Here is a 20126-nt window from a genome sequence, read left to right as displayed (position 1 = left end):
AAACGAGTGATAAAATGGCAGCATTAAGCACTTATATATTGATAATCACCCAGTAAGTAAATGGATTGAATTCTCCAATAAAAAGACACAGAGTGGCGAGATGGATTAAAGAACAAGACCTAACAATATGCTTCCTCTGGGAAGCACATCTCAGCTCCAATGACAAACCCAGGCTCAGATGAAGGGATAGAAGACGAACTCCAAACTAATGGTAAACAAAAGAAAGCAGGTATTGCAATAGTTATATGACACAAAGTAGACTTCAAGATAAGACAGGTGAAGAGAGACAAAGAGGGGCAGTATGTAATGATCAAAGGGACACTCCACTAAGAAAACATAACACCTATAAATATCTATGCACTCAACGCAGGAACACCAAAGGTCGTAAAGCAACTATTAACAGACCTAAAAGAAGATACTAATAATAACACAATAATGGTAGGGGACCTGAACATGCCACCTCATCAATGGATAGACCATCCAGAAAGAAAGTTAACAAGGAAACAGTGGAATTAAATGATAAGCCAGACCAGTTGGACCTAATAGACCTGCATAGAACACTCCCACGCAAAAATAGCAGAATATACGTTCTTCTCAAGTGTGCATGGAATATTCTCAAAGATGGACCATCTATTGGGAAACAAGGCAAGCCTCAAAAACTTTACGAAGATTGAAATAATAACAAGCATCTTTTCTGATCACAATGCTACAAAGTTAGAAATTAATTACAAGAAAAAAGCAGAGAAAGGGGCAGAGATGTGGAAAATAAACCACATGCTATTGAACAACCTATTGATCATTGAAGAAATTAAAGGATAAATAAAAAACTACACGGAGATAAATTAAGGGAAAACATACCATACCAACTCATATGGGATGCAGCAAAAGCTGTCCTAAGAGGGAAATTCATCACAATGCAGGCTCACCTTAACAAACGAGAAAAATCCCAAATAAGCAATCTCCACCTGCACCTACGTGAATTAGAAAAAGAAGAACAAACACAGCTCAAAGTCAGTAGAAGGAGAGAAATAATGAAAATCAGAACAGAAGTAAATGCTATTGAAACAAATAAAAGCAGTAGAAAGGACCAATGAAACAAAGAGCTGGTTCTTTGAGAAGGTAAACAAAATTGGCAAACCCCTAGCCAGACTCACAATGAAAAAAAGAGAGGGTCCACCGGGTGGTGCAGTGGTTAAGTGTGCATGTTCTGCTTTGGCAGCGCAGGGTTCGTCGGTTCAGATCCCGGGTGCGGACATTGCACTGCTTAGCAAGCCATGCTGTGGTAGGTGTCCCGCATATAAAGTACAGGAAGATAGGCATGGATGTTAGCTCAGAGCCAGTCTTCCTCAGCAAAAAGAGGAGGATTGGCAGCAGATGTTAGCACAGGGCTAATCTTCCTCAAGAAAAAAAAGAAAGAGAGAAAGCTCAGATAAATAAAATTAGAAATGAAAGAGGAAAAGGAACAGAGATACCACAGAAATACAGTGGGTTGTAAGGCAATACTACAAAAAGCTATATGCCAACAAAATGGACAATCTAGAACAAATGGATAAATTCTCAGACTCTTACAACTTCCCGAAGCTGGATCAAGAAGAAATAGATGATCTGGATAGAGCAATCACAACTAAGGAGATTGAAACAGTAATCAAAAGCATCCCAAAAAATAAATGCCCAGGGCCAGACAGCTTCCCTGAAGAATTCTACCGAATTTTCAGAGACGATTTCATACCCATCCTTCTCAAGCTATTCCAAAAAATTAGGAAAGATGGAATGTTTTCTACTACACTCGATGAGGCAAACATCACTCCGATACCAAAGCCTGACAAGGACAACACAAAAAAGGAAGCTCACAGGCCAACGTTGCTGATCAACATAGTTCCAAAAATCCTCAGCAAAATATTAACAATCTGAACACAGCAATACATGAAAAAGGTCATACATCATGATCAAGTGGGATTTATACCAGGGACACAAAGATGGTTTAACGTCTGCAAATCGATCAATGGGATACACCACATTAACAAACTGAGGAATAAAAACCACATGATCACCTCACTAGATGCAGAGAAAGCATTTGGTAAGATCCAACAGCCATTTATGATAAAACTTCTTAACCAAATGGGGATAGAAGGAAATTTTCTCAACATAATAAAGGCCGTATATGACAAACCCACAGCCAACATCACACTCAATGGGGGAAACTGAACACCATCCCTCTGAGAGCAGCAACAAGACAGGGATGCCCACTACCACCACTGTTATTCAACATAGCACTGGACGTTTTGCCCAGAGCATTTAGGTAAGAGAAAGTAATAAAAGGAATCCAAATAGGGAGTGAAGAAGTGAAACTCTCACTGCTTGCAGATGATATGATCTCATCTATAGAAAACTCTAAAGAATCCATTGGAAAGCTATTAGAAATAATTGACAACTACAGTAAAGTTGCAAGGAACAAAATCCACTTACAAAAATCGGTTGTGTTTCTATATTGTAATAACAAACTTACAGAAAGAGAACTCAAGAAAACAATTCCATTGCCAATCGCAACAAAAAGAATAAAGCATCTAGGAATAAATTTAACCAAGGAGATAAAGAAATTATACAATGTAAACTATAAGACATTATTTTCTTTTCTTTTAAGATTTTATTTTTTCCCTCTTTCTCCCAACGCCCCCTGCTACACAGTTATGTATTTTGCAGTTGTGGGTCCTTTTAGCTGTGACACGTAGGATGCCACATCAGCATGGCCCGATGAGCGGTGCCATGTCTGCAACCAGGATTGAAACTGGCAAATCCCCGGGCCACTGAAGCAGAGCACGAGAACTTAACTGCTTAGCTATGGAACTGGCCCCATATAAGACATTATTGAAATAAATAGATGGTGACCTAAAGAGATGGAAAGAGATTCCATGCACATGCATTGGAAGAATAAATAGAATGAAAATGTCCATACTACCCAAAGCAATCTACACATTCAATGCAGTCCCAATCAGAATCCCAATGACATTCTGCACAGCAATACAACAAAGAATCCTAAAATTCTTATGGGGCAACCAAAGACCCCAAATTGCTAAAGCAATCTTGAGAAAAAAAGAACAAACCTGGAGGCATCACAATCCCTGACTTCAAAATGCACTACAAAGCCATAGTAATCAAAACGGCATGGTACTGGTACAAAAATAGTCACAAGGCCATGGAACCGAACTGAAAGCCCAGAAATAAAACCACACATCTACGGACAGCTACTCTTCGACAAAGTGGCCAAAAGCATACACTAGAGAAAAGATAGTCTCTTTAACAAATGGTGTTGGGAAAACTGGACAGCCACATGCAAAAGAATGAAAGTAGACCATTATTTCATGCCATACACAAAAAAAAACTCAAAATGGATAAAAAACTCAAAGATAAGTCCTGAAACCATAAAACTCCTGGAAGATAATATAGATAGTACACTCTTTGACAGTGAACATAAAAGGATCTTTTCGAATACCCTGTCTTCTCAGACAAGGGAAACAAAGGAATAAATAAACAAGTGGGACTTCTTCAGACTAAAGAGCGTCTGCAAGGCAAAAGAAACTCGGATCAAAACAACAAGACAACTCACACATTGGGAGAAAATATTTGCAAATCATGTATCTGACAAGGGATTAATCTCCATAATATATAAGGAACTCACACAAATGAACAACAAAAAAACAAACAGCCTGATCAAAAAATGGGCAGAGGATATGAACAGACATTTTTCCAAAGAAGATATACAGATGGCCAAGAGGTACGTGAAAAGATGTTCAACATCACTAATCATCAAGGAAACACAAATCAAAACTACACTACGATATATTCTGCCTGCAATATCTACAGATTGGGTGAATTTCTCTCTTCTCGAGGTCCCCAAAACATCCTGGGGCTCCTGCACCTGTCAGGGAAGTGACCTTCTTTACTCACCTGGTAAGGTTGCTGGGGATCCTGTAAGCAAGGTACCAGACCAATATTTCCAAGTGACTTTATTCCATTAAGTCCAACCTTTCTTCCTCAAAAGTTGTCTTCTCATATCTGAGTCTGCATTTTCGGTTTCAAATATGACATTCCAGGCAACGCCTTGGTAATATAACCAGTGTTTCCAATTTGGTCCTGCTATCAGGAGCACAGGTTTTATTGAACTTATGCAAATCACTATGTCGCCACGAATATAAGAATATTCACTCATCAAGAGTTTTTAAATTCTGGAGGGATCAGATAGGGATGAAACGGTAAATGTTTCAATTTCGTTTACAAAAGTATAATTTACCGAATTGTTGTAAGTCATAGTTAGCTGAAGAGAAAAGAGAAAACGTTTTCCTTAAACCTGAAAAAGCAAGACATTAAAAAAAATCAGCAATATGTCAAACAAAAACTCATAAATATTATAATCATTCTCATCAATTTATTTAGTCCCATACAATCAACTTTCGATCTTCTGTTAGCAGTTTCATGAGGCTTCTCCATTATAGTTCTGTACTTACTTATCCACGTCAGCTTCATAATCTGAATGTTTATCAGAAACCTGCATTTGAGAGCAAGGGTCAGAGCCCTTTGCATGAATCTCTCTGAAGAAGAAACATATTTGCAAAAACATCAGAGTAAAACAGCAACTGGGGGCTGGCCCTGTGGCCGAGTGGGTAAGTTTGTGTGCTCCACTTTGGCACCCCAGGAATTCACTGGTTCAGATCCTGGGGACAGACATGGGACTGCTTCTCAGGCCACACTGAGGAGGCATCCCACATGCCACAAGTAGAAGGACCCACAACCAAAATATACAAGTATGTACCAGGGGGATTTGGGGAGAAAAAGCAGAAAGGAAAAACAAAGGATGTTTGCAACACTTGTTAGCTCAGGTGTTAATCTTCAAAAAAACCCCCCAAAAAGCTAGCAACTCTCTGCAAATGACAAAACATTCAAAATGGCAATTGACAAAAACACTTGGTTACTTTCGTCACAAACAATTTGAGATAATAACTAGAACTATGACTGACACTCAGGAGAGTTCAGAATTTTCAGAAGGTTATGTAATTTTTAAAATATTTATGTTAATAACATTTATCCATACAATGTTACCCAAGAAGGTTTGTTATCATTCATTTGATAATGCTTTCCATGTAATTTAACATGCCAAGTAAGTTTAATTAGTTTACTATCTCCCTCTTTTCAGACAGAACCAATTCTTTGAGAAGTCCTAGGGCTGATGGGAAAATCTCAAAGTTTCCTTTTTAAGTCAAAAGAAAGACTTTAATTTGGAGGTGGTGAGATTGTCAAAAATATCAAAACGTTTTAAAACACTTGGTAAAATTGGAAACAATGTTTAGCTATCGATTTAATCAAGATGACAGCAGAAGCAGTCAAAGGCAAACAGAGAGTCAAACACTCAAAAATATCCGTCATAGGTGGACCTCAGTCCTTTTAAACGTAGGAAATTATTTTATCAAAACATACATTTTCTGTCTTTTAGGTAAACTTACTCAAAAATTTAAAAAGTCCTTTTCTACCCTCTTTATCAATAGAAGACCAAAAGTTGCAGAGAATTATGTTTATAGGTGAGAGAGAGAGAAAGCCAAATTCTGCTTTTGTACCAGCTTACTTTTGATACTGAAATTAAATTAATTTCAATCTTAGCCAACTTGACCCTGCACAAAACTCCTCAGGGTTTTCCTTCCACAAACCTTCTGTCACTTACTTTTTTTTTTTTTTAAAGATTTTATTTTTTCCTTTTTCTCCCCAAAGCCCCCCGGTACATAGTTGTGTATTCTTCGTTGTGGGTTCTTCTAGTTGCGGCATGTGCGATGCTGCCTCAGCGTTGTCTGATGAGCAGTGCCATGTCCGCACCCAGGATTCGAACTAACGAAGCACTGGGCCACCTGCAGCGGAGTGCGTGAACTTAACCACTCGGCCACGGGGCCAGCCCCCTTCTGTCACTTACTTTTTACATTCAGAATTTGTCCCATGCCTTCTTTCCTTTTTTCTTCTTTCTTAGTACTTTAGGACAAATTTATCTTCTTAATAGAACAAACAAAATATCTCTATTCTTTATACCTTCTTTACTGAAAACATACATTTTACTTTTCTTGTATACAGACCTTTTAGAAACATGTGCTTTCTCATAGAAAATTTCTCAGCATGCATAAAACGTGTTTATCAATAAACTGAAGCATCTTTTAGTTTCTTTGAGCCAAGAAATCAAGGCAGATAAATCTATGCTTAGTAGTCAATTTCCAATCTTTTATCTTATGTGGAAATGGCCGAGATAGTCAACAAATTTTTATCATCTAACTTAATGTAGCAAAACTCTAAAGTCTCAAATTACCCAAAACATTTTCCAAGCTATTTTTCAAGCATGTATACCATAAGATGTAATTATTGCACCTGAAAACTCTTACTAGTTTGTATCTATCTACATTGTGTCCAAACAATTATGTTTAGATTACTCTCACAAACTTAATGTGATATTAAGACAGTCAGCCATCATCTTGACTTGTTTTAAGTAGCTCTACCATAACACACAATTATTGTTAAAAAGTTCCTCCAGAAACCTCTTCATATCTATTTAGTTTTCTTCTTCCCAATAATTATATTTTGATTGCCTACAAAACCCTCATGAGACATCAGATGAAATCAGCTGTTATTCTCAATTATTATGTTTTGCTGACAACTTTTGTAACAGAGAGAATGTTTGTACCACATCCCAACTTGATAACTCTGAAAACATACTTATTTTTATCAAAGCAATAAACTTAAGCAAGTTTTCATTTACCAAAGATCATTTTATGTCATGTCCTGAAAAACATCTGAGCTAGTTTCTATTACATTTATAAATAACTTATAAAAGTGTTTATTCCAAACCAATTAAATAGAGCTCCTTTAGAACTTAGATCATCTGGAGGCAGACAAATACAGACAGAGACACACAGACGCAAACTGACATCATCAAAATTTTAACCAGGTCTCAGGTACAAAACGCAAAAGAGGGGCCGGCCCCGTGGCTGAGAGGTTAAGTTCACACGTTCTGCTGCAGTGGCCAAGGGTTTTGCCCGTTTGGCTCCTGGGCGCAGACATGGCACCACTCATCAGGCCATGCTGAGGTGACATCACACATGCCACCACTAAAGGACCCACAACTAAAAATATACAGCTGTGTACCAGGCGGCTTTGGGGAGAAAAGCGAAAAAATTAAATCTTAAAAAAAAAAAACTGAAAAGAACGGTTGGATCCAAACTTTTTCTGGAAGTTGGACCTGTTCAGATAACAAGCGACTTCTGTCAAAGATTTTTTTCTTTTTGCTAACAGATGTCTTTTGTAGCCATTTTTGAAATCATTTTGTCTTAGAAGTTTCTGTCTCTTAATCAGAGATTGCATCCCATCGTGAGAGGTTTTTAATCCTCTCTTTGAAGGATGCCCCATTCTGTATACCTCCTGTGTCTCATATTAAATGACTCCTCTCCCCCAGCCCTTGACAGTCATTGGGTGAGGCTGGGACACAGTTTGGCCCCTGACATGTGAGCAGATGTCTGTGAGGAGAGACCTGGGAGCCCCGGTTGCCTGGAACGCCTTGTGCAGGACTCCCGGCTGCCAGGGCTGGACTCCGCGTGGTTCCTGCACGTAAAGGGCGGAGCCATCCTCTGAGCAGCAAAACTCCCCCTCAGCCTCCCCTCCAGGGCAGAGGACTTAGGAACGAGGAGAAGGCTGGAGTGAGTCCCAGCCACCCGTCTACCTGCACATTTGAATGCTCCCTCCCACTTCTTAGACTTGCTCTTTCTCTTCTCTTATCACGTGGCCTGTCAGTTGAAAAACGGTGCTGCTAGCAGTGTGATAGGTTGTCCATGAGGGAAGGTTTCTAGGTTCCCCTCCTACAAGGTTTAGCTGATTGTTACTCACAACAGCTGGAAATAGTGCGACCACTGCCTCCCCCGGAAGGTCCGCTAAGAAAGAGCACGGCGTTGGCACGTTGCAGATGTTTATTTAAATACACGGACTCCATCATGCATTTACAGAGGAAAAATCAGCGGTAGATTCTTAGTATTTCACTGTACTGCTCTGGGTTTAAAATCAATTAGAATAATTATTCTCTAAAAATTTAAAACTATTCTGATGCTGTTGAGTGTAATCTTACTGATGTCTATTTGTACCCTAAGATGGATTTCATGAAAAGTAAATTTACTCGGAGACTTTTTTCTGAAACTGTTTCTTAGTGGCTTCTGAGCCTTTTGCTGGTTTCTTTCATCAATGTGGAGATGGTGGGGAATGGCGTGTTCACATTTCTTGATAGAAAGTGCTTTGTTGTGCGGTTCAGCAGAGGGCTCTTGCCTTCTTTAGAGAGACTGAGGTCCGTCCTTCATTGTTCCTGACTCGAGGGTGAGCAGGTGGAGCTGGGTGGAGCCGGGAGTGGAAAGGTGGAAAGAGGACACAGGTGCGGGGCAGTCACCAAGATGGAGGAGGACAGAGGAGGAGGGAGCTGAGAAAGCAGAGAGCTTGTGAGAAGGGAAGGGATGGATGGAGCTGGCCACCCAGGAGGGACTAGCTCACCCAGAGGAGTCTCTGAGAGAGCGAAAGTAAGGCCCAGGGACAGGATGGGAGGGAGGAAAGCAGAGGGGAGGCAGGGAGGGAGGAAAGCAGAGGGGAGGCAGGGAGGGAGGAAAGTAGAGGGGAGGCAGGGAGGGAGGAAAGTAGAGGGGAGGCAGGGAGGGAGGAAAGTAGAGGGGAGGCAGGGAGGGAGGAAAGCAGAGGGGAGGCAGGGAGGGAGGAAAGTAGAGGGGAGGCAGGGAGGGAGGAAAGCAGAGGGGAGGCAGGGAGGGAGGAAAGTAGAGGGGAGGCAGGGAGGGAGGAAAGTAGAGGGGAGGCAGGGAGGGAGGAAAGTAGAGGGGAGGCAGGGAGGGAGGAGCAGTCGGCTGGAGAATGTGCAGCAGCTGCTCGGACAGGTAGCGACTCTTAGGATCCAGCTCATCCCAGGGCTGGAAGGGTCTTCCCTGGTGGTCCACGAAGGTCTCCCAGCAGTGCTCAAACTCTGAAGGGACAGGGGACATGAGGCTGAGACCCACCTGGGAGGGGGGAGGGCCAGAGTCTGGCTGACTCTTAGGGACAGTATTCCCCATCAATTTCACTGCCCTCTTTTCTCTGTTCTCCCCGGGGACTTAGCCCTCAAACTCTTTCTTCCAACTGGAAGCTGAGTCAGCCCAATTCTCCTCCTTTCTGGAAGCCCCCACGTCCTTCTTGCACCTCCGCTCAACCTCCCTTCCCTCCCCGGGACCAGCTCGCCTCCCTGAACTCTCCCTTCCACTAGCCCCACAGTCCTTTCCAAGTCTAGCATCACCCCTGCAAGCCACAGACAAAGGCTCCTCCCCCAGGGATTTGCATCCTGCCCATCCTTTTGTAGCAACTTCCTACAGGCTTCTCCCTGCCCCTGGCCCCATCTCCAGGACAGGAGTGCTGACCTTCTGAGGCCATGATGGCGATTTGGGCCTCAGCCGCCTGTAGGGTGCGCAGTCCCGCCTTGTAGTCTCCCTTGGTAAAGATGCGGGAAGCAAAGATGCGCAGGCTCACGTGGCTGTTCTCCCGCAGGAACTCAGCCAATCTCTGAGCACAGTCAGCGCAGGGGCTCCAGGAGATGAAACAGGTGACCCTGTAGCGCAGTTTCTGGTCCAGCTTCCAAGAAGAGATCAGGTCCAGGAAGCGCATCTCTGCGTCGCGGGGTGGCCCGGGCATGTGAATAGGCTGCGCGGAGAAGAGGAAGAAAAGTGTTCTGTCACTTGCTGTGCACAGTGGGAGGGCAGGACACGGGGAGCAGGGGAGGCACTGGCCTCCAGCACTAAATTAGAGGGGCGGGGGGCCCACCTCAGCGTCAAGATGAATCAGATGTCCATGCAGTGTTTACATGATCAAACACAATGCAAAACTCCATGGTGAACACACATCCCCACTTTACACAGGGCCGGCTCGGTAGCGCTGCCTTCATTGCAGCTCAGCTCTCTGTGGATCCGCACAGCACTGACACTGACCAGCCTTTTATTTCTCCTCCCCAAAGCCCCAGAGCACAGCTGTATTTCCTAGCTGTAAGTCCTTCTAGTTCTTCGTGAACCACCACAGCACGGCTGCTGACGGACGGGTGCTGGGGTTCCTCAACCGGGAAACCATCCTGGGTCGCTGAAGCAGAGCGCGCTGAACTGTAACTGCTGGGCCCTCAGGGGTGGCTCTGATCAGTCTTCATTTACATTGTTTGCAATCTTTCATCAAGGAATGTGTGTTAATTTTTATTTTTAAACTATTGCATTAAAATAGGGCCAGCCCCGTGGCTAAGTGGTAAAGCTTGGCATGCTCAACTGCAGCGGCCCAGGTTCGGGTCGTGGGTGCGGACCTACACCACGCGTTGGTGCCATGCTGTGGGGGTGTCCTACAAACAAGGTAGAGGAAGACTGGCACAGGTGTTAGTTGAGGGCCAATCTTCCTCAGCAAAAGAAAAAGGAAATCGGAGGCATCTTGACTGAGTTTATGGAGCTCCTGGAGCTGGGTGCAGAGGTAAGTGTCTTCAGTAGCCTCACCTGGTCTGGCCCCACAAGGAGGAGATGAAGAGCTGGTGGAGTCAACGAGGAGTCCAGGTGCCGCCAGCCTCATGGACTTGATGCCACAGACGTGGGTGCTTCCTCCATGGAGGGATCCACCCGCTCTCTGTCTACACCCCTCCCGTGCCCCCACCTGTGCACCAAAACTTCTACAAGCTTCTGCTCTGGGCTTCACCCTGTGCTGAGCCCAAGGGTGTGAGGTCCTCGCTGTGCAGGGAGGAGCGGGGCAAAGGGCACCAAGGGGAGAGGTGCCTGGGTCACGGGATAAATGTCATTGTGTGCTCACAGGATGGTGATTTGCCCAAACTGCAGAGTGACAGATTCTCAACCAGAAAGCGAGAAGAAGTCAGGCAGGTGGTGCTCGTGCAGAGACCTTGGGCAGGAATGTGATGGGTGCACAGGGCCAGCGGGGTGTCCATGGGCTCAGAGCAGCCAGCCATGCAGTGGGGTGAGCAGCACCCTTGCCCGGATCTCCTAAGTAATGGGCTGGGGTCCGGTCAGGCCCCCCAGGAGTGCCCTGAGGCAGCACTGGGAGCCAACAGAACATGGACTCTCAGACCAGAGGCTGCTCCAGGACCCTTGTCCAGACTGCTTTCCCTCTGTCCAGACCGATCCTCACAGGCACAGCAGGAGGGGTTCCTGGAGGCTGGGGTGACACCGGGCTGGTGGTGCCACCCTGAGACACTGTGGCTAGTTCCTGACATGTGGCTCAAAGCTGCCAATCCCAGCAGAAACGGACCCCACCTGACCCTAGGTGGAGCTGTAGCAGCTGTAGGGACGAAGTGGGGAGAGCTCTGTGGGACATCCCATGAGCCAAGAAGCTTCTCCCCTGAGGGTCTCAGCACTGGGAGGTCCCGCTAGCTGCAGTCGGGCTGGGTCAGTCACCTTGTTGCGCAGGAAGCCCTTGTCCCAGCCTGGGGGGACCCTGGAGTCTCCATCCGGGAGCTCCACCTCATAGCACAGGTAGGTCTTGCGTGGCCAGTTCACATTCTTGAAGTTCTCAGTGAAGGTGTCTTCGTCCATGAGGCGCCTGGGACAAAGGTGAGAAAAACCTAAAGATGTGGGGCTCCCCCAGGGACCACTCAGTTCTCTTCCCTCCGCCCCACACGCCTTCACCCTCCACCCTGAGCTCCCTCCCCTGTGCCCACATCACAGCCAGACCAAGAGATGACTGGCTTCCACACACTTTGCTGTAGCCACCGGGCCTCCCTCTCTGACACCTTCTGGGGGCACCTGAGATGTCACCCCATCCTTTAGTCAGGGTCTCCCCCAGGAGCAGTGCAGTGGTCTCAGAGCCTCTGATGTGGCCCTCTCCCTCTGCCTGGAGTAGCCGGGTCACCTCCCCTGGCCTTACCCTCCCAGCTCACTCCCCGCTGACCCACCCCCCTGCTGCAAGTGGACCCACGGGGGCTTTTTCCTCCTGTCTTCAGGGTTAAATTGAGCCACAAGGTGCATCGGGGCCAAACACAGTCCAGAGTGGGACCACGGGGGAAAGAGAATGCCAGAGACTATGCTCCTCACAGAATCATGGGACATTTTTCTACCTGTGGAAATAATGTGTGTGCTTGACAAAATCCAAATCCTAAAGGGGAAAGTGACCTCCTAGCCCATGGTTCAGAGGTGATGCCAAACCAGAAATGATAGATTTCAGAGGGGATTGGAGGAAGAGGAGGAACGGGGACCAGCAAGGAGGAGTCCCCAGGAGCCTGGGGCATGCGGCCTGGACAAGCAGACTGGGCATCCGCTGAGGGGTCACAGCTGGACCCAAGGCGGGCCAGCAGGAGAGAGGCAGAGAAGAGGAGGGGGCCCCGGAGGTCTGGAGGAGCCCCTGAGGGGAGGAAGCGAGCCCCCATCAGCGAACCCGGAGGAGGGGGCTCTGGAGCAGGAGTGCTGGGGGGATGGGTGGTACCTGGCCATGGGTGCTGCACTGGCCTCCATGTCTCAGTCCCTTCACTGTCTTTGGCTCTGCGTCCTCTGCTCCTTGCCTGCTCACTGCCGGTGTCCTCCTCCTATGATGCTCTTCAGGGACCCAGGAACCTTATATAGCATCAAAGCACCTAACTGGAAGCTGCTGAGTGTGTGATGCTGGGCCCCACCTCTTCCTGAGCTCAGGCCATTCATGCCACCCTCGGGAGTGGCACAGAAGCAGGAACTTCTCTGCCCCAATGGCACACCCTAAGTCCTCGATGACAATTTTAGGTTTTGGTTTCTCTGTTCTGACCACAGCCCTACCTGGAAGCCTCCTGGACTGACCAGGGGACAATGAGGTCTGTGGAGGGAGTGGTCCCTGGCAGCAGGGACCAGCAGGGCAGGGGGTCAGAGGACAGGTGTGCATACCCTGAGGAAGGCCCCGGCTCAGTACACAGAGCCCCAGCGGGCAGGCTCCAGGGCGCCCATCTTGCAATTCCCACAGCAGCGGCTCAGGACGTGGCCTGGTCCAGGCTCTCTGGCATCTGCTGGGTGGAAGGGCCAACGGGGAGTGAGTGGGGAAGGAAGAATCTGACCTGAGAGGCAGCCAGCTGGCCTTCACCCCTCGTCCTAGAAAGGAAGCTGACAAATATGTGCAGAGCTCTCCTTAGGAGCCAACCAGTTAAGGACAGCAAAGTGGACACAGAGCCTTCACTCCTTCCCCTGTTACACGGAGGAGAAAAGCACAGCTCCCAGAGGGGTAGGACAGCCATGACCACACAGGGAGTAGATAGATGCAGGACGGCCGCCCACCTGAGAAAGGACCCCACCTGTGCTCCTTTCTGTCCATCTCAGGCCCTGAGGAAGGGGGGCGATTTGTATTCCAGCCCCAGATGTGACTCTGAGCCCTAGCCAGCCATGTTTGTCCCGAGGGGCTGCCGCTCTGTCCCGGGGACTCCCACCATCCTGGTTCCTCTCAGACCACCCTGTCCTGGCCCGGTGCTCACTCTCAGGTCAGGTGCCTGTCCTGGGAAAGCTAGACAGGCCCCAGAGTCCTGCCCTGGGAGCCTGCACTGAGCCCAGGCTGCTCACCTCCGGGCTGGCCTCACATCCTCAGGGTGGAGACTTCAGCACAGTGTCTCCACCTTCTCAGGTGAGCACCCTTCCTCATGGACAGACCACAAAGGCTGTGCAGGAGCATTTTTGGGGACACCAAGACGGGGCTCCATTGCAGGGAGAATGCTTTGCTCACCGGGCATTCCCGGGGGATGTGTTGTCCGTCTCCCCCACTTCTACCTCCGTAGCCACCTGTCCAAGTCTCCTCTTCTGGAATGTTCCCCAGCACCTCCTCACTCCCCGCTCCCCACATCCCAGCCTCGCTTGATCACTACTGGGCTTGTGCTCCGTGCTGAGCCTGCCCATCCCTCTCTATGCAGAGAACCTGGCCCACGTGTCCCCACGTGCGGGAAGTCAGTTCTGCACTGAGTGCCCAGTTCATGGGTGGCTCGGAGAATCCGTGTCCTGTGAAGACTCGAGGGGACATCAAATGTAGCAATGTGTTCACCTTCCTCCAAAGGTTTATGTCTTGAGTCGCATATGTGAGTCCCAGCGAGAAGGGGCGGGTGGATGAGGAGGCATGACCTTAGGCCTGGGGGAGCCCGCTCTCTGGGCTCCGACCCCTTGTCCTCCAGGAGTCTCCCCACATTGCCCCGCACACTCTGGACCCTGATTCCCTCTGGCAGCAGAGGCCCAGTGACGAGTGCTCCCTCCTCCGGTCTCCCTGAGGCCTGGGGAGGACGCGGTCTGTAAAGGCATCCACAGGCTGCCGATGAACGCCAGGTCCAAGTCGGCCCTCGGCACTGCTGACATGATGAGATGAAAGCAGGCCGCATGCAGTCCACGTGATAAGAAGTAAGCTGGAGAGAAATCCTGAACTTTCGTGGGGATGAATGAAAATGTGAAAAAATGCACACATCCTGCTGAAGTTCTCACCAAAGCAGGAGACAGTGTGAGATGGGCAGAGTGGACTGCGGTGTCCCCCGTGCGGGAAGAAGGGTCGTGTGAGGAGGGTCGGCCCCTAAGCAGGGGCAGGCTGTGCCTGGATTTGCCTTGTTCTCCCATCAGGAAAACTGGGAACAGGGCGGGGTGCCCTCATGGAGCCCACACTGGAGCCATAGGACCCAGGGGAGCTGCAGTGTCCCCTCAGCCAGCATCCCTCTGGGACCGCAACGCATGAGCCTGCAAGTGTCTGGTGTCCAGGCCATGCTGCTCTGTATGAGGTCTCAGCTTTGCCCCCTGTAGATGGCTTTGCCTCCCTAGAGCCATGATGATGGACAGGCTGCCTGTGCCCAGCCCAGGGTCTCAGCAGTGTTCCCAGGCTGTGCCATGTCCTCTCTCTAGGATCTCAGGGCCCCTGTGTCATGGGCAAAGCTCTGAGAACAGGGGCCTGGGAAGATGAGTGCTCCTGGGAGATGGGACGCTAGAGAAATGGGGGTCTGGGGTGCTGGAGAGATGGGGAACAGGTATGCCTGGACCCGCCCCTGACAGCACTGAGGGTGGGGTCCCTTCTCCCAATGTAAGACCACCTGTTTTCTACCCAGGCTGCCCTCTTGCCCAGAGTGACTGCACATTGCCAGTTTTTGGTCATTTGCTTCCAGGAATGGAGGCAAGGCTGCTGTCAGAGCCCAGAAATGGAAACCAGGGAGCAGATCTGACAAGCTTCCTCCTGCAACCCCCTGGGAAGTGTTGACATCCTCTGATTTCCGGCAGAGCCTAGATAGGTGTTGGGTGTGTCTGGGAACCCTGAGGAGGTTCCTCTCTGTCGTGCCCCTGAGTGTGCGCACGTGTGTCCTGTGTGTCTGTGTAGGGGGAGTGGATGGGCCACTCAATCCACAAATTCTCCACCATCCTTGCAGCACCTTCTGGCTCATACTGTGTGCAGCCAGGCACTGGGGGAGTCGGGGTATACACGCAGTGCTGGGGGCCTCAGCAGAGTGGTCAGGCTGACACCTGGGACAGGGTCAGTTCCTGGGGAAGGACCCAGGGAGGGCATGGGTGTCCAGGGCTGTGCCCACGGAAAGTGGCCAGGGGGCAGGAGCAGTTCCCAGGAGACAGACCCACCACAGAGGGGAGGGGAGCACAGACAGACCACAGTGCCTGGGCCACAGAGGGGTCCCCAGGGCCCTCGGCACTGCTTCCTGGCTCTGTGACATGGGGGCATGTGACCACATCCGGGAAGGAGTGGGCCCACCATGTGTCAGGGCGGACCCTCTGTCTGCAGATATATAGAGATTCAGAGACCAAGGGGAGCTTCCTGGGGACAGAGAATGCAAATGACAGTGAGAATGGAGACAGGAATATACAGAGTCCAGAATCTGAGATGGACGGACACTGCAGATGCTGGAGTCCACCTCAGGCCCAGGCCCCCGGCCCTCTCTGGGCTCCTTCCCCCAGAAACTGGGGCTGTCCCGGAGCCCAGCTGTGATTGCTCTGCCGCAGCCCCCAAGTCGGCGCCTCCAGCCTGACTCCCCAGGCTCCTGGCCTGCGCTTTGGGAGTCTCTCTGGATTCTTCTCTGCGTGTGTTGCCAAACCCTGTTATTCCTGCCTTTGCAAAGGCTCTGGGGCCATCAGTATTTCCCGTCACTACTAGATGGGAGCGTGCTCACCTTCTAACTCTAGAAACAGATGTTAGGCCTCTGGGAAATGCTTGGGCCTGCTACCCTTTCAGAATGTCGACTGCGGAAGAAATAAAACTATGTCAAAAGGGATTTAAAAGTTCGCAGAACGTACAGAGAGAACATCCTTATTTCAGATCTATGACCAAGAAGACAGGTACCCGAGACAAGGTCATCTTGTTTCCTAGGAGGTCACTGTCAGCTGTGAGAAGAACATTCTACTAGCCCTTAATTCCTGCTTACTGATTAAAAATATTATAACCATAACCTGTGTTAGCAATGTTTAAAATATTAAAACTTTGTCATTAAAATGGCACATTCAATGAATACCTGATATTGCAGAAAATGAGCAAGTGGAAAAATAGTCTGAGAATAAAATTGTTCAAGAAGTCATTGAAGAAAGTGCAAAGGGGGGCCGGCCCGGTGGCGCAGTGGTTAAGTGCTCACATTCTGCTTCAGCGGCCCAGGGTTCACCAGTTCGGATCCCGGGTGCGGACATGGCACCGCTTGGCAAGCCATGCTGTGGGAGACGTCGCACATATAAAGTAGAGGAAGATGGGCATGGATGTTAGCTCAGGGCCAGTCTTTCTCAGCAGAAATGAGGAGGACTGGCAGTGGATGTTAGCTCAGGGCTAATGTTCCTTGGAAAAAAAGAAAAAGAAAAAGAAAAGAAGAAAAAAGAAACTGAAAAGGAAGACTGTGTGGGAGGAATGATACATTTCCACATTCTCAGCAGGATTCCATTCCTAGAGAACTAAAATATGTACTTCTCACAATCTCTAATTGTATCTTGCGTTTTAGACACAATTGTTGGACATTTGATTTCAGCCTTCAATACATGTTTTAAAACATTGTTTCCACCATCAATGAAAACACGCCTTTGCCGCCTCTTGGGGAGGCCAGAGTCATGCCTCTCCTGCTGCCATGACCCCGGGTCTGTCCAAACTGCATTTCATTCACATCTTCTATGTCTCGTATCACTGCTATCTGCACTTTTATAGCCTAGTGCACGTACTTCATAAGGTTACAGGGCAAAGGCAATAACACTGGGAAGGATTGGGACACGCCCCACTGTAGAGACAGAGCTGGCGGCTCTATAAACATCAGGGCAGGCTGCCCACAGCACCTGTCATGCCACACCTGTGCCAGCTGGCTCATCAGAGCCTAACGTGACTGCAGGAACGGTGCCCTTGTAACCGAGTAAAAAGGGGCTCATTCTGCTCGCCGCAGTCTGGTGCCCATCAATTGTAAACAAGCCAGTGGTGGAGAGAGGAAAATTTAGATGATTAGCCAGCATAATCGGAAGATGGTGGACTGGTGTCCTGAAGAGCCATCTTAAAATCATACAGAATCGCGAGGCAGTTAGGTAGGGAAATGGGCGGGGAAGGAGGGGGTTAAGGATGCCAACCACCCGGTGGGACAAACTACAGAGTGTCACATAATCTCTTTCTTCTGTCATTCGTGATGGGTACCAACAGAATTTTTCTTTCTGGAGGTCGTCATGTTCCTGGGGAACTCAGAGAATAAAGTTGTCTTATCACAGCCAGGAGATATACATAAGCAAGGGTCACAGAACTAGCAGATCACGTATTTTGCAACAGTGAGAGGAGCTTAATCATCCAGGCACTTGGGGCTAGAATGTATCCACAGAGACCAGGGAATCAGGCTCACAGTTACAATGTTGCTCCCCTTCCCTGAGAGGGCTTCCCTCATGTTAACTTCAGATGCAGCTGTTACACCTGGAGCTGCTGATCGTCACATCCCACAGCATGACTTCGGTAGCTACTCACGTCAGCTGCCATTCTGGGACCTGGGGTACCACAGCGACACGATGGCCAGGACCCTTCTCTCACATAATCACAGAGATGAATATTGTACAAAGGAGTGGGGGTCCACCTGAATACAGCCAAAAGTCAATTTTGTAACCTAAATGAGAAATAAATGACAGAGGAGTAAGTATATAGATAGATGATAGAGAGAGAGATAGACAGATAGATGCTAGATGCCAAATAGAGAGATGTTAGATGATCACCAGATAGATAGAGACAGATGACAGATAGATAGATAGATGGATAGATAGATAGATAGACAGATGACAGATAGATAGATAGAGATAGATGACAGATAGATAGACATGATAGAGTGATAGATGATAGATACATAAATACCTAGATACATAGATATGTAGATAGATACATGTCAGGTAGATGATAGAGAGAGAGCTGATAGGGAGAGAGAACACGAATGTTAAAGCAAATGGGGAAATGTTCACATCAGGTGAATTTGTGTAAAGGGTATATGGATGCTCTTTATATGCAACTTTCCATACGTTTGAAATAAAATAAAAAATAAAATTCAAATGTTCCGTATCTCTAGGTGATAATACGGGTCATTTTCTGTTGCCACTTATCTCTGTTTTTCAAATTGCCTGCAATGGTGAGAGCTGTTTTATAATCAGGGAAGTGACTAGGAACAGGTCTCTTGAAGCCATCACCTCTCTGCAGGCCCTCTCCAGGCTGGGACGAGCCGCAGGCACAGTCTAAGGAGGCCCCCAACTGCAGGGCAGGGCACCAGCCAAGTGGAGGGGAAGAGAGGGCGCTGCCGACCAGGAGCGGAGCAGAGCAGACACGCGGAAGCTAGTGGGAACAGGGAGTGGGACAGGTGTGGCCAGGAGTAACAACTCCTGACTCTGCTAAGAAGTGACCTCAGGGCCAAGAGCGCTGGAGATGGGGCTGAGCTGGCAGCGAAACCAGGACACAGAAGGCCTTTTTATTTTGAACTGTGGTGAAATATATGTAACATAAAATTTACCATTTTTAAGTAGACAATTCAGTGACATTAAGGACATTCACAATGTTGTGCATCCATCACCACCAAACATGTCTAGAACTTTTTCATCTTCCCAAACTGAAACTCTGCACTTATTAAACAGGAACTCCCCATTACCCCACCCCGCCCAGTGGGAAAACGTCACCTGTTTACGAAACATGTAGAAACATGTAGGACAGTTTCTACTTCTCGTCTGCAAGACTTAATTTACAATAATGAATTCTTTTCAGCTTTTTTTTTATTTTTGGTGAGAAAGATTGGCCCTGAGCTAAAATCTGTTGCCAATCTTCTTCTTCTTTTTTTTTTTTTTGATTGTGGGAGATTGTCACTTAACTAACATCTGTGTCAGTCTTCCTCTATTTTGTATGTGGGATGCCACCACAGCATGGCTTGATGAGCAATGTGTATGTCCATGCCCGGGATCTGAACCTGGGAACCCTGGGCCACTGAAGTGGAGCGAGCGAACTTAACCACTATGCCACCGGGCCGGCGCTCTATGCATATTTTATATGTCAAAATAATAGTTCAAAAGTATATAAAATAGGATCCTGCATTACCACCTCTTGGAATGCCATGTACAAGACAAACCCCAAGTGTTTGTGCCAGTATTTCCGGTGGAAGCAGTCTCATATACAGGAACCATCTAGCTTCTCCCCCGTGTAGGCAGACATCTGAAATATAAGGGAGTAACAAGAAAAAAATCTTGATCCGTTAGCGATTGATAGAAATGTCAGTTTGTGGGATTTAAAATGTTTGCTTTGTAAAAAACATCCAGAACACATCACTTTCTCTACAAAGAAGAATAGCAGCCTTCCAGATGACCATGCGGGGTCACACTGCACGACTGAAAATGAAAGGATGGTCTATAGCCAAAAGCTCTTTGTACTTTACTCATTCCTTTGTTGCATTAATTTGTGAACTAAGGCTTGTGTTTAGTTCGGCTGCATTTATGGCACAAGATCACCTTTCCAAAACAGTGGCACCAATTTTCCTGAAGCGTAGCAGCGCTCAATTTCTAGCAGCAATTATGTTCTTAAAGGTTAACAACTTCTAGAACAAATGGTCCTAACTCTGTGTGCTACATGTGCTCACTATTTACACAATATCTACAGAAAGGTGGATATACTTACTG

General features: G+C 47.7%; 1 protein-coding gene across 2 annotated transcripts; it reads right to left on the bottom strand.

Moving 5' to 3' along the window:
• Positions 1-7967: 7967 nt before the first annotated feature.
• On the bottom strand, positions 7968-12766 carry LOC103545195 (DNA dC->dU-editing enzyme APOBEC-3A-like). Of its 2 annotated transcripts, XM_070599190.1 has the most exons (4): positions 12493-12766; positions 11469-11613; positions 9459-9738; positions 7968-9031 (listed from the first exon to the last, which is right to left on the bottom strand). In XM_070599190.1, the coding sequence occupies exons 1-4, from the start codon at positions 12519-12521 to the stop codon at positions 8550-8552; spliced, it is 936 nt and encodes a 311-aa protein (XP_070455291.1). In that variant the 5' UTR covers positions 12522-12766; the 3' UTR covers positions 7968-8549. The 2 variants fall into 2 exon arrangements, with proteins under 2 accessions (XP_070455291.1, XP_070455292.1); XM_070599191.1 differs by lacking the exons at positions 11469-11613; positions 12493-12766 and adding an exon at positions 10563-10671.
• Between the last annotated feature and the right edge of the window lie 7360 nt (positions 12767-20126).

The sequence above is a fragment of the Equus przewalskii genome, chromosome 29 (assembly GCF_037783145.1).
Source record: "Equus przewalskii isolate Varuska chromosome 29, EquPr2, whole genome shotgun sequence".
In the NCBI taxonomy this organism is placed as follows: Eukaryota; Metazoa; Chordata; class Mammalia; order Perissodactyla; family Equidae; genus Equus; species Equus przewalskii.
Note: the sequence above shows the minus strand (reverse complement) of the source record. Positions and strands in the feature narration are given on the sequence as shown.

What these genes read in the sequence shown, in the direction of transcription:
- LOC103545195 (XM_070599190.1), bottom strand. Translation starts at nt 12,521, where the DNA reads ATGGAGGCCAGTGCAGCACCCATGGCCAG. An exon ending in AGTGCAGCACCCATGGCCAG is followed by an intron (nt 11,614 to 12,492) that starts GTACCACCCATC and finishes CCTTTGTCCCAG; the next exon opens with GCGCCTCATGGACGAAGACA. An exon ending in AGGGCTTCCTGCGCAACAAG is followed by an intron (nt 9,739 to 11,468) that starts GTGACTGACCCA and finishes TTCTCCGCGCAG; the next exon opens with CCTATTCACATGCCCGGGCC.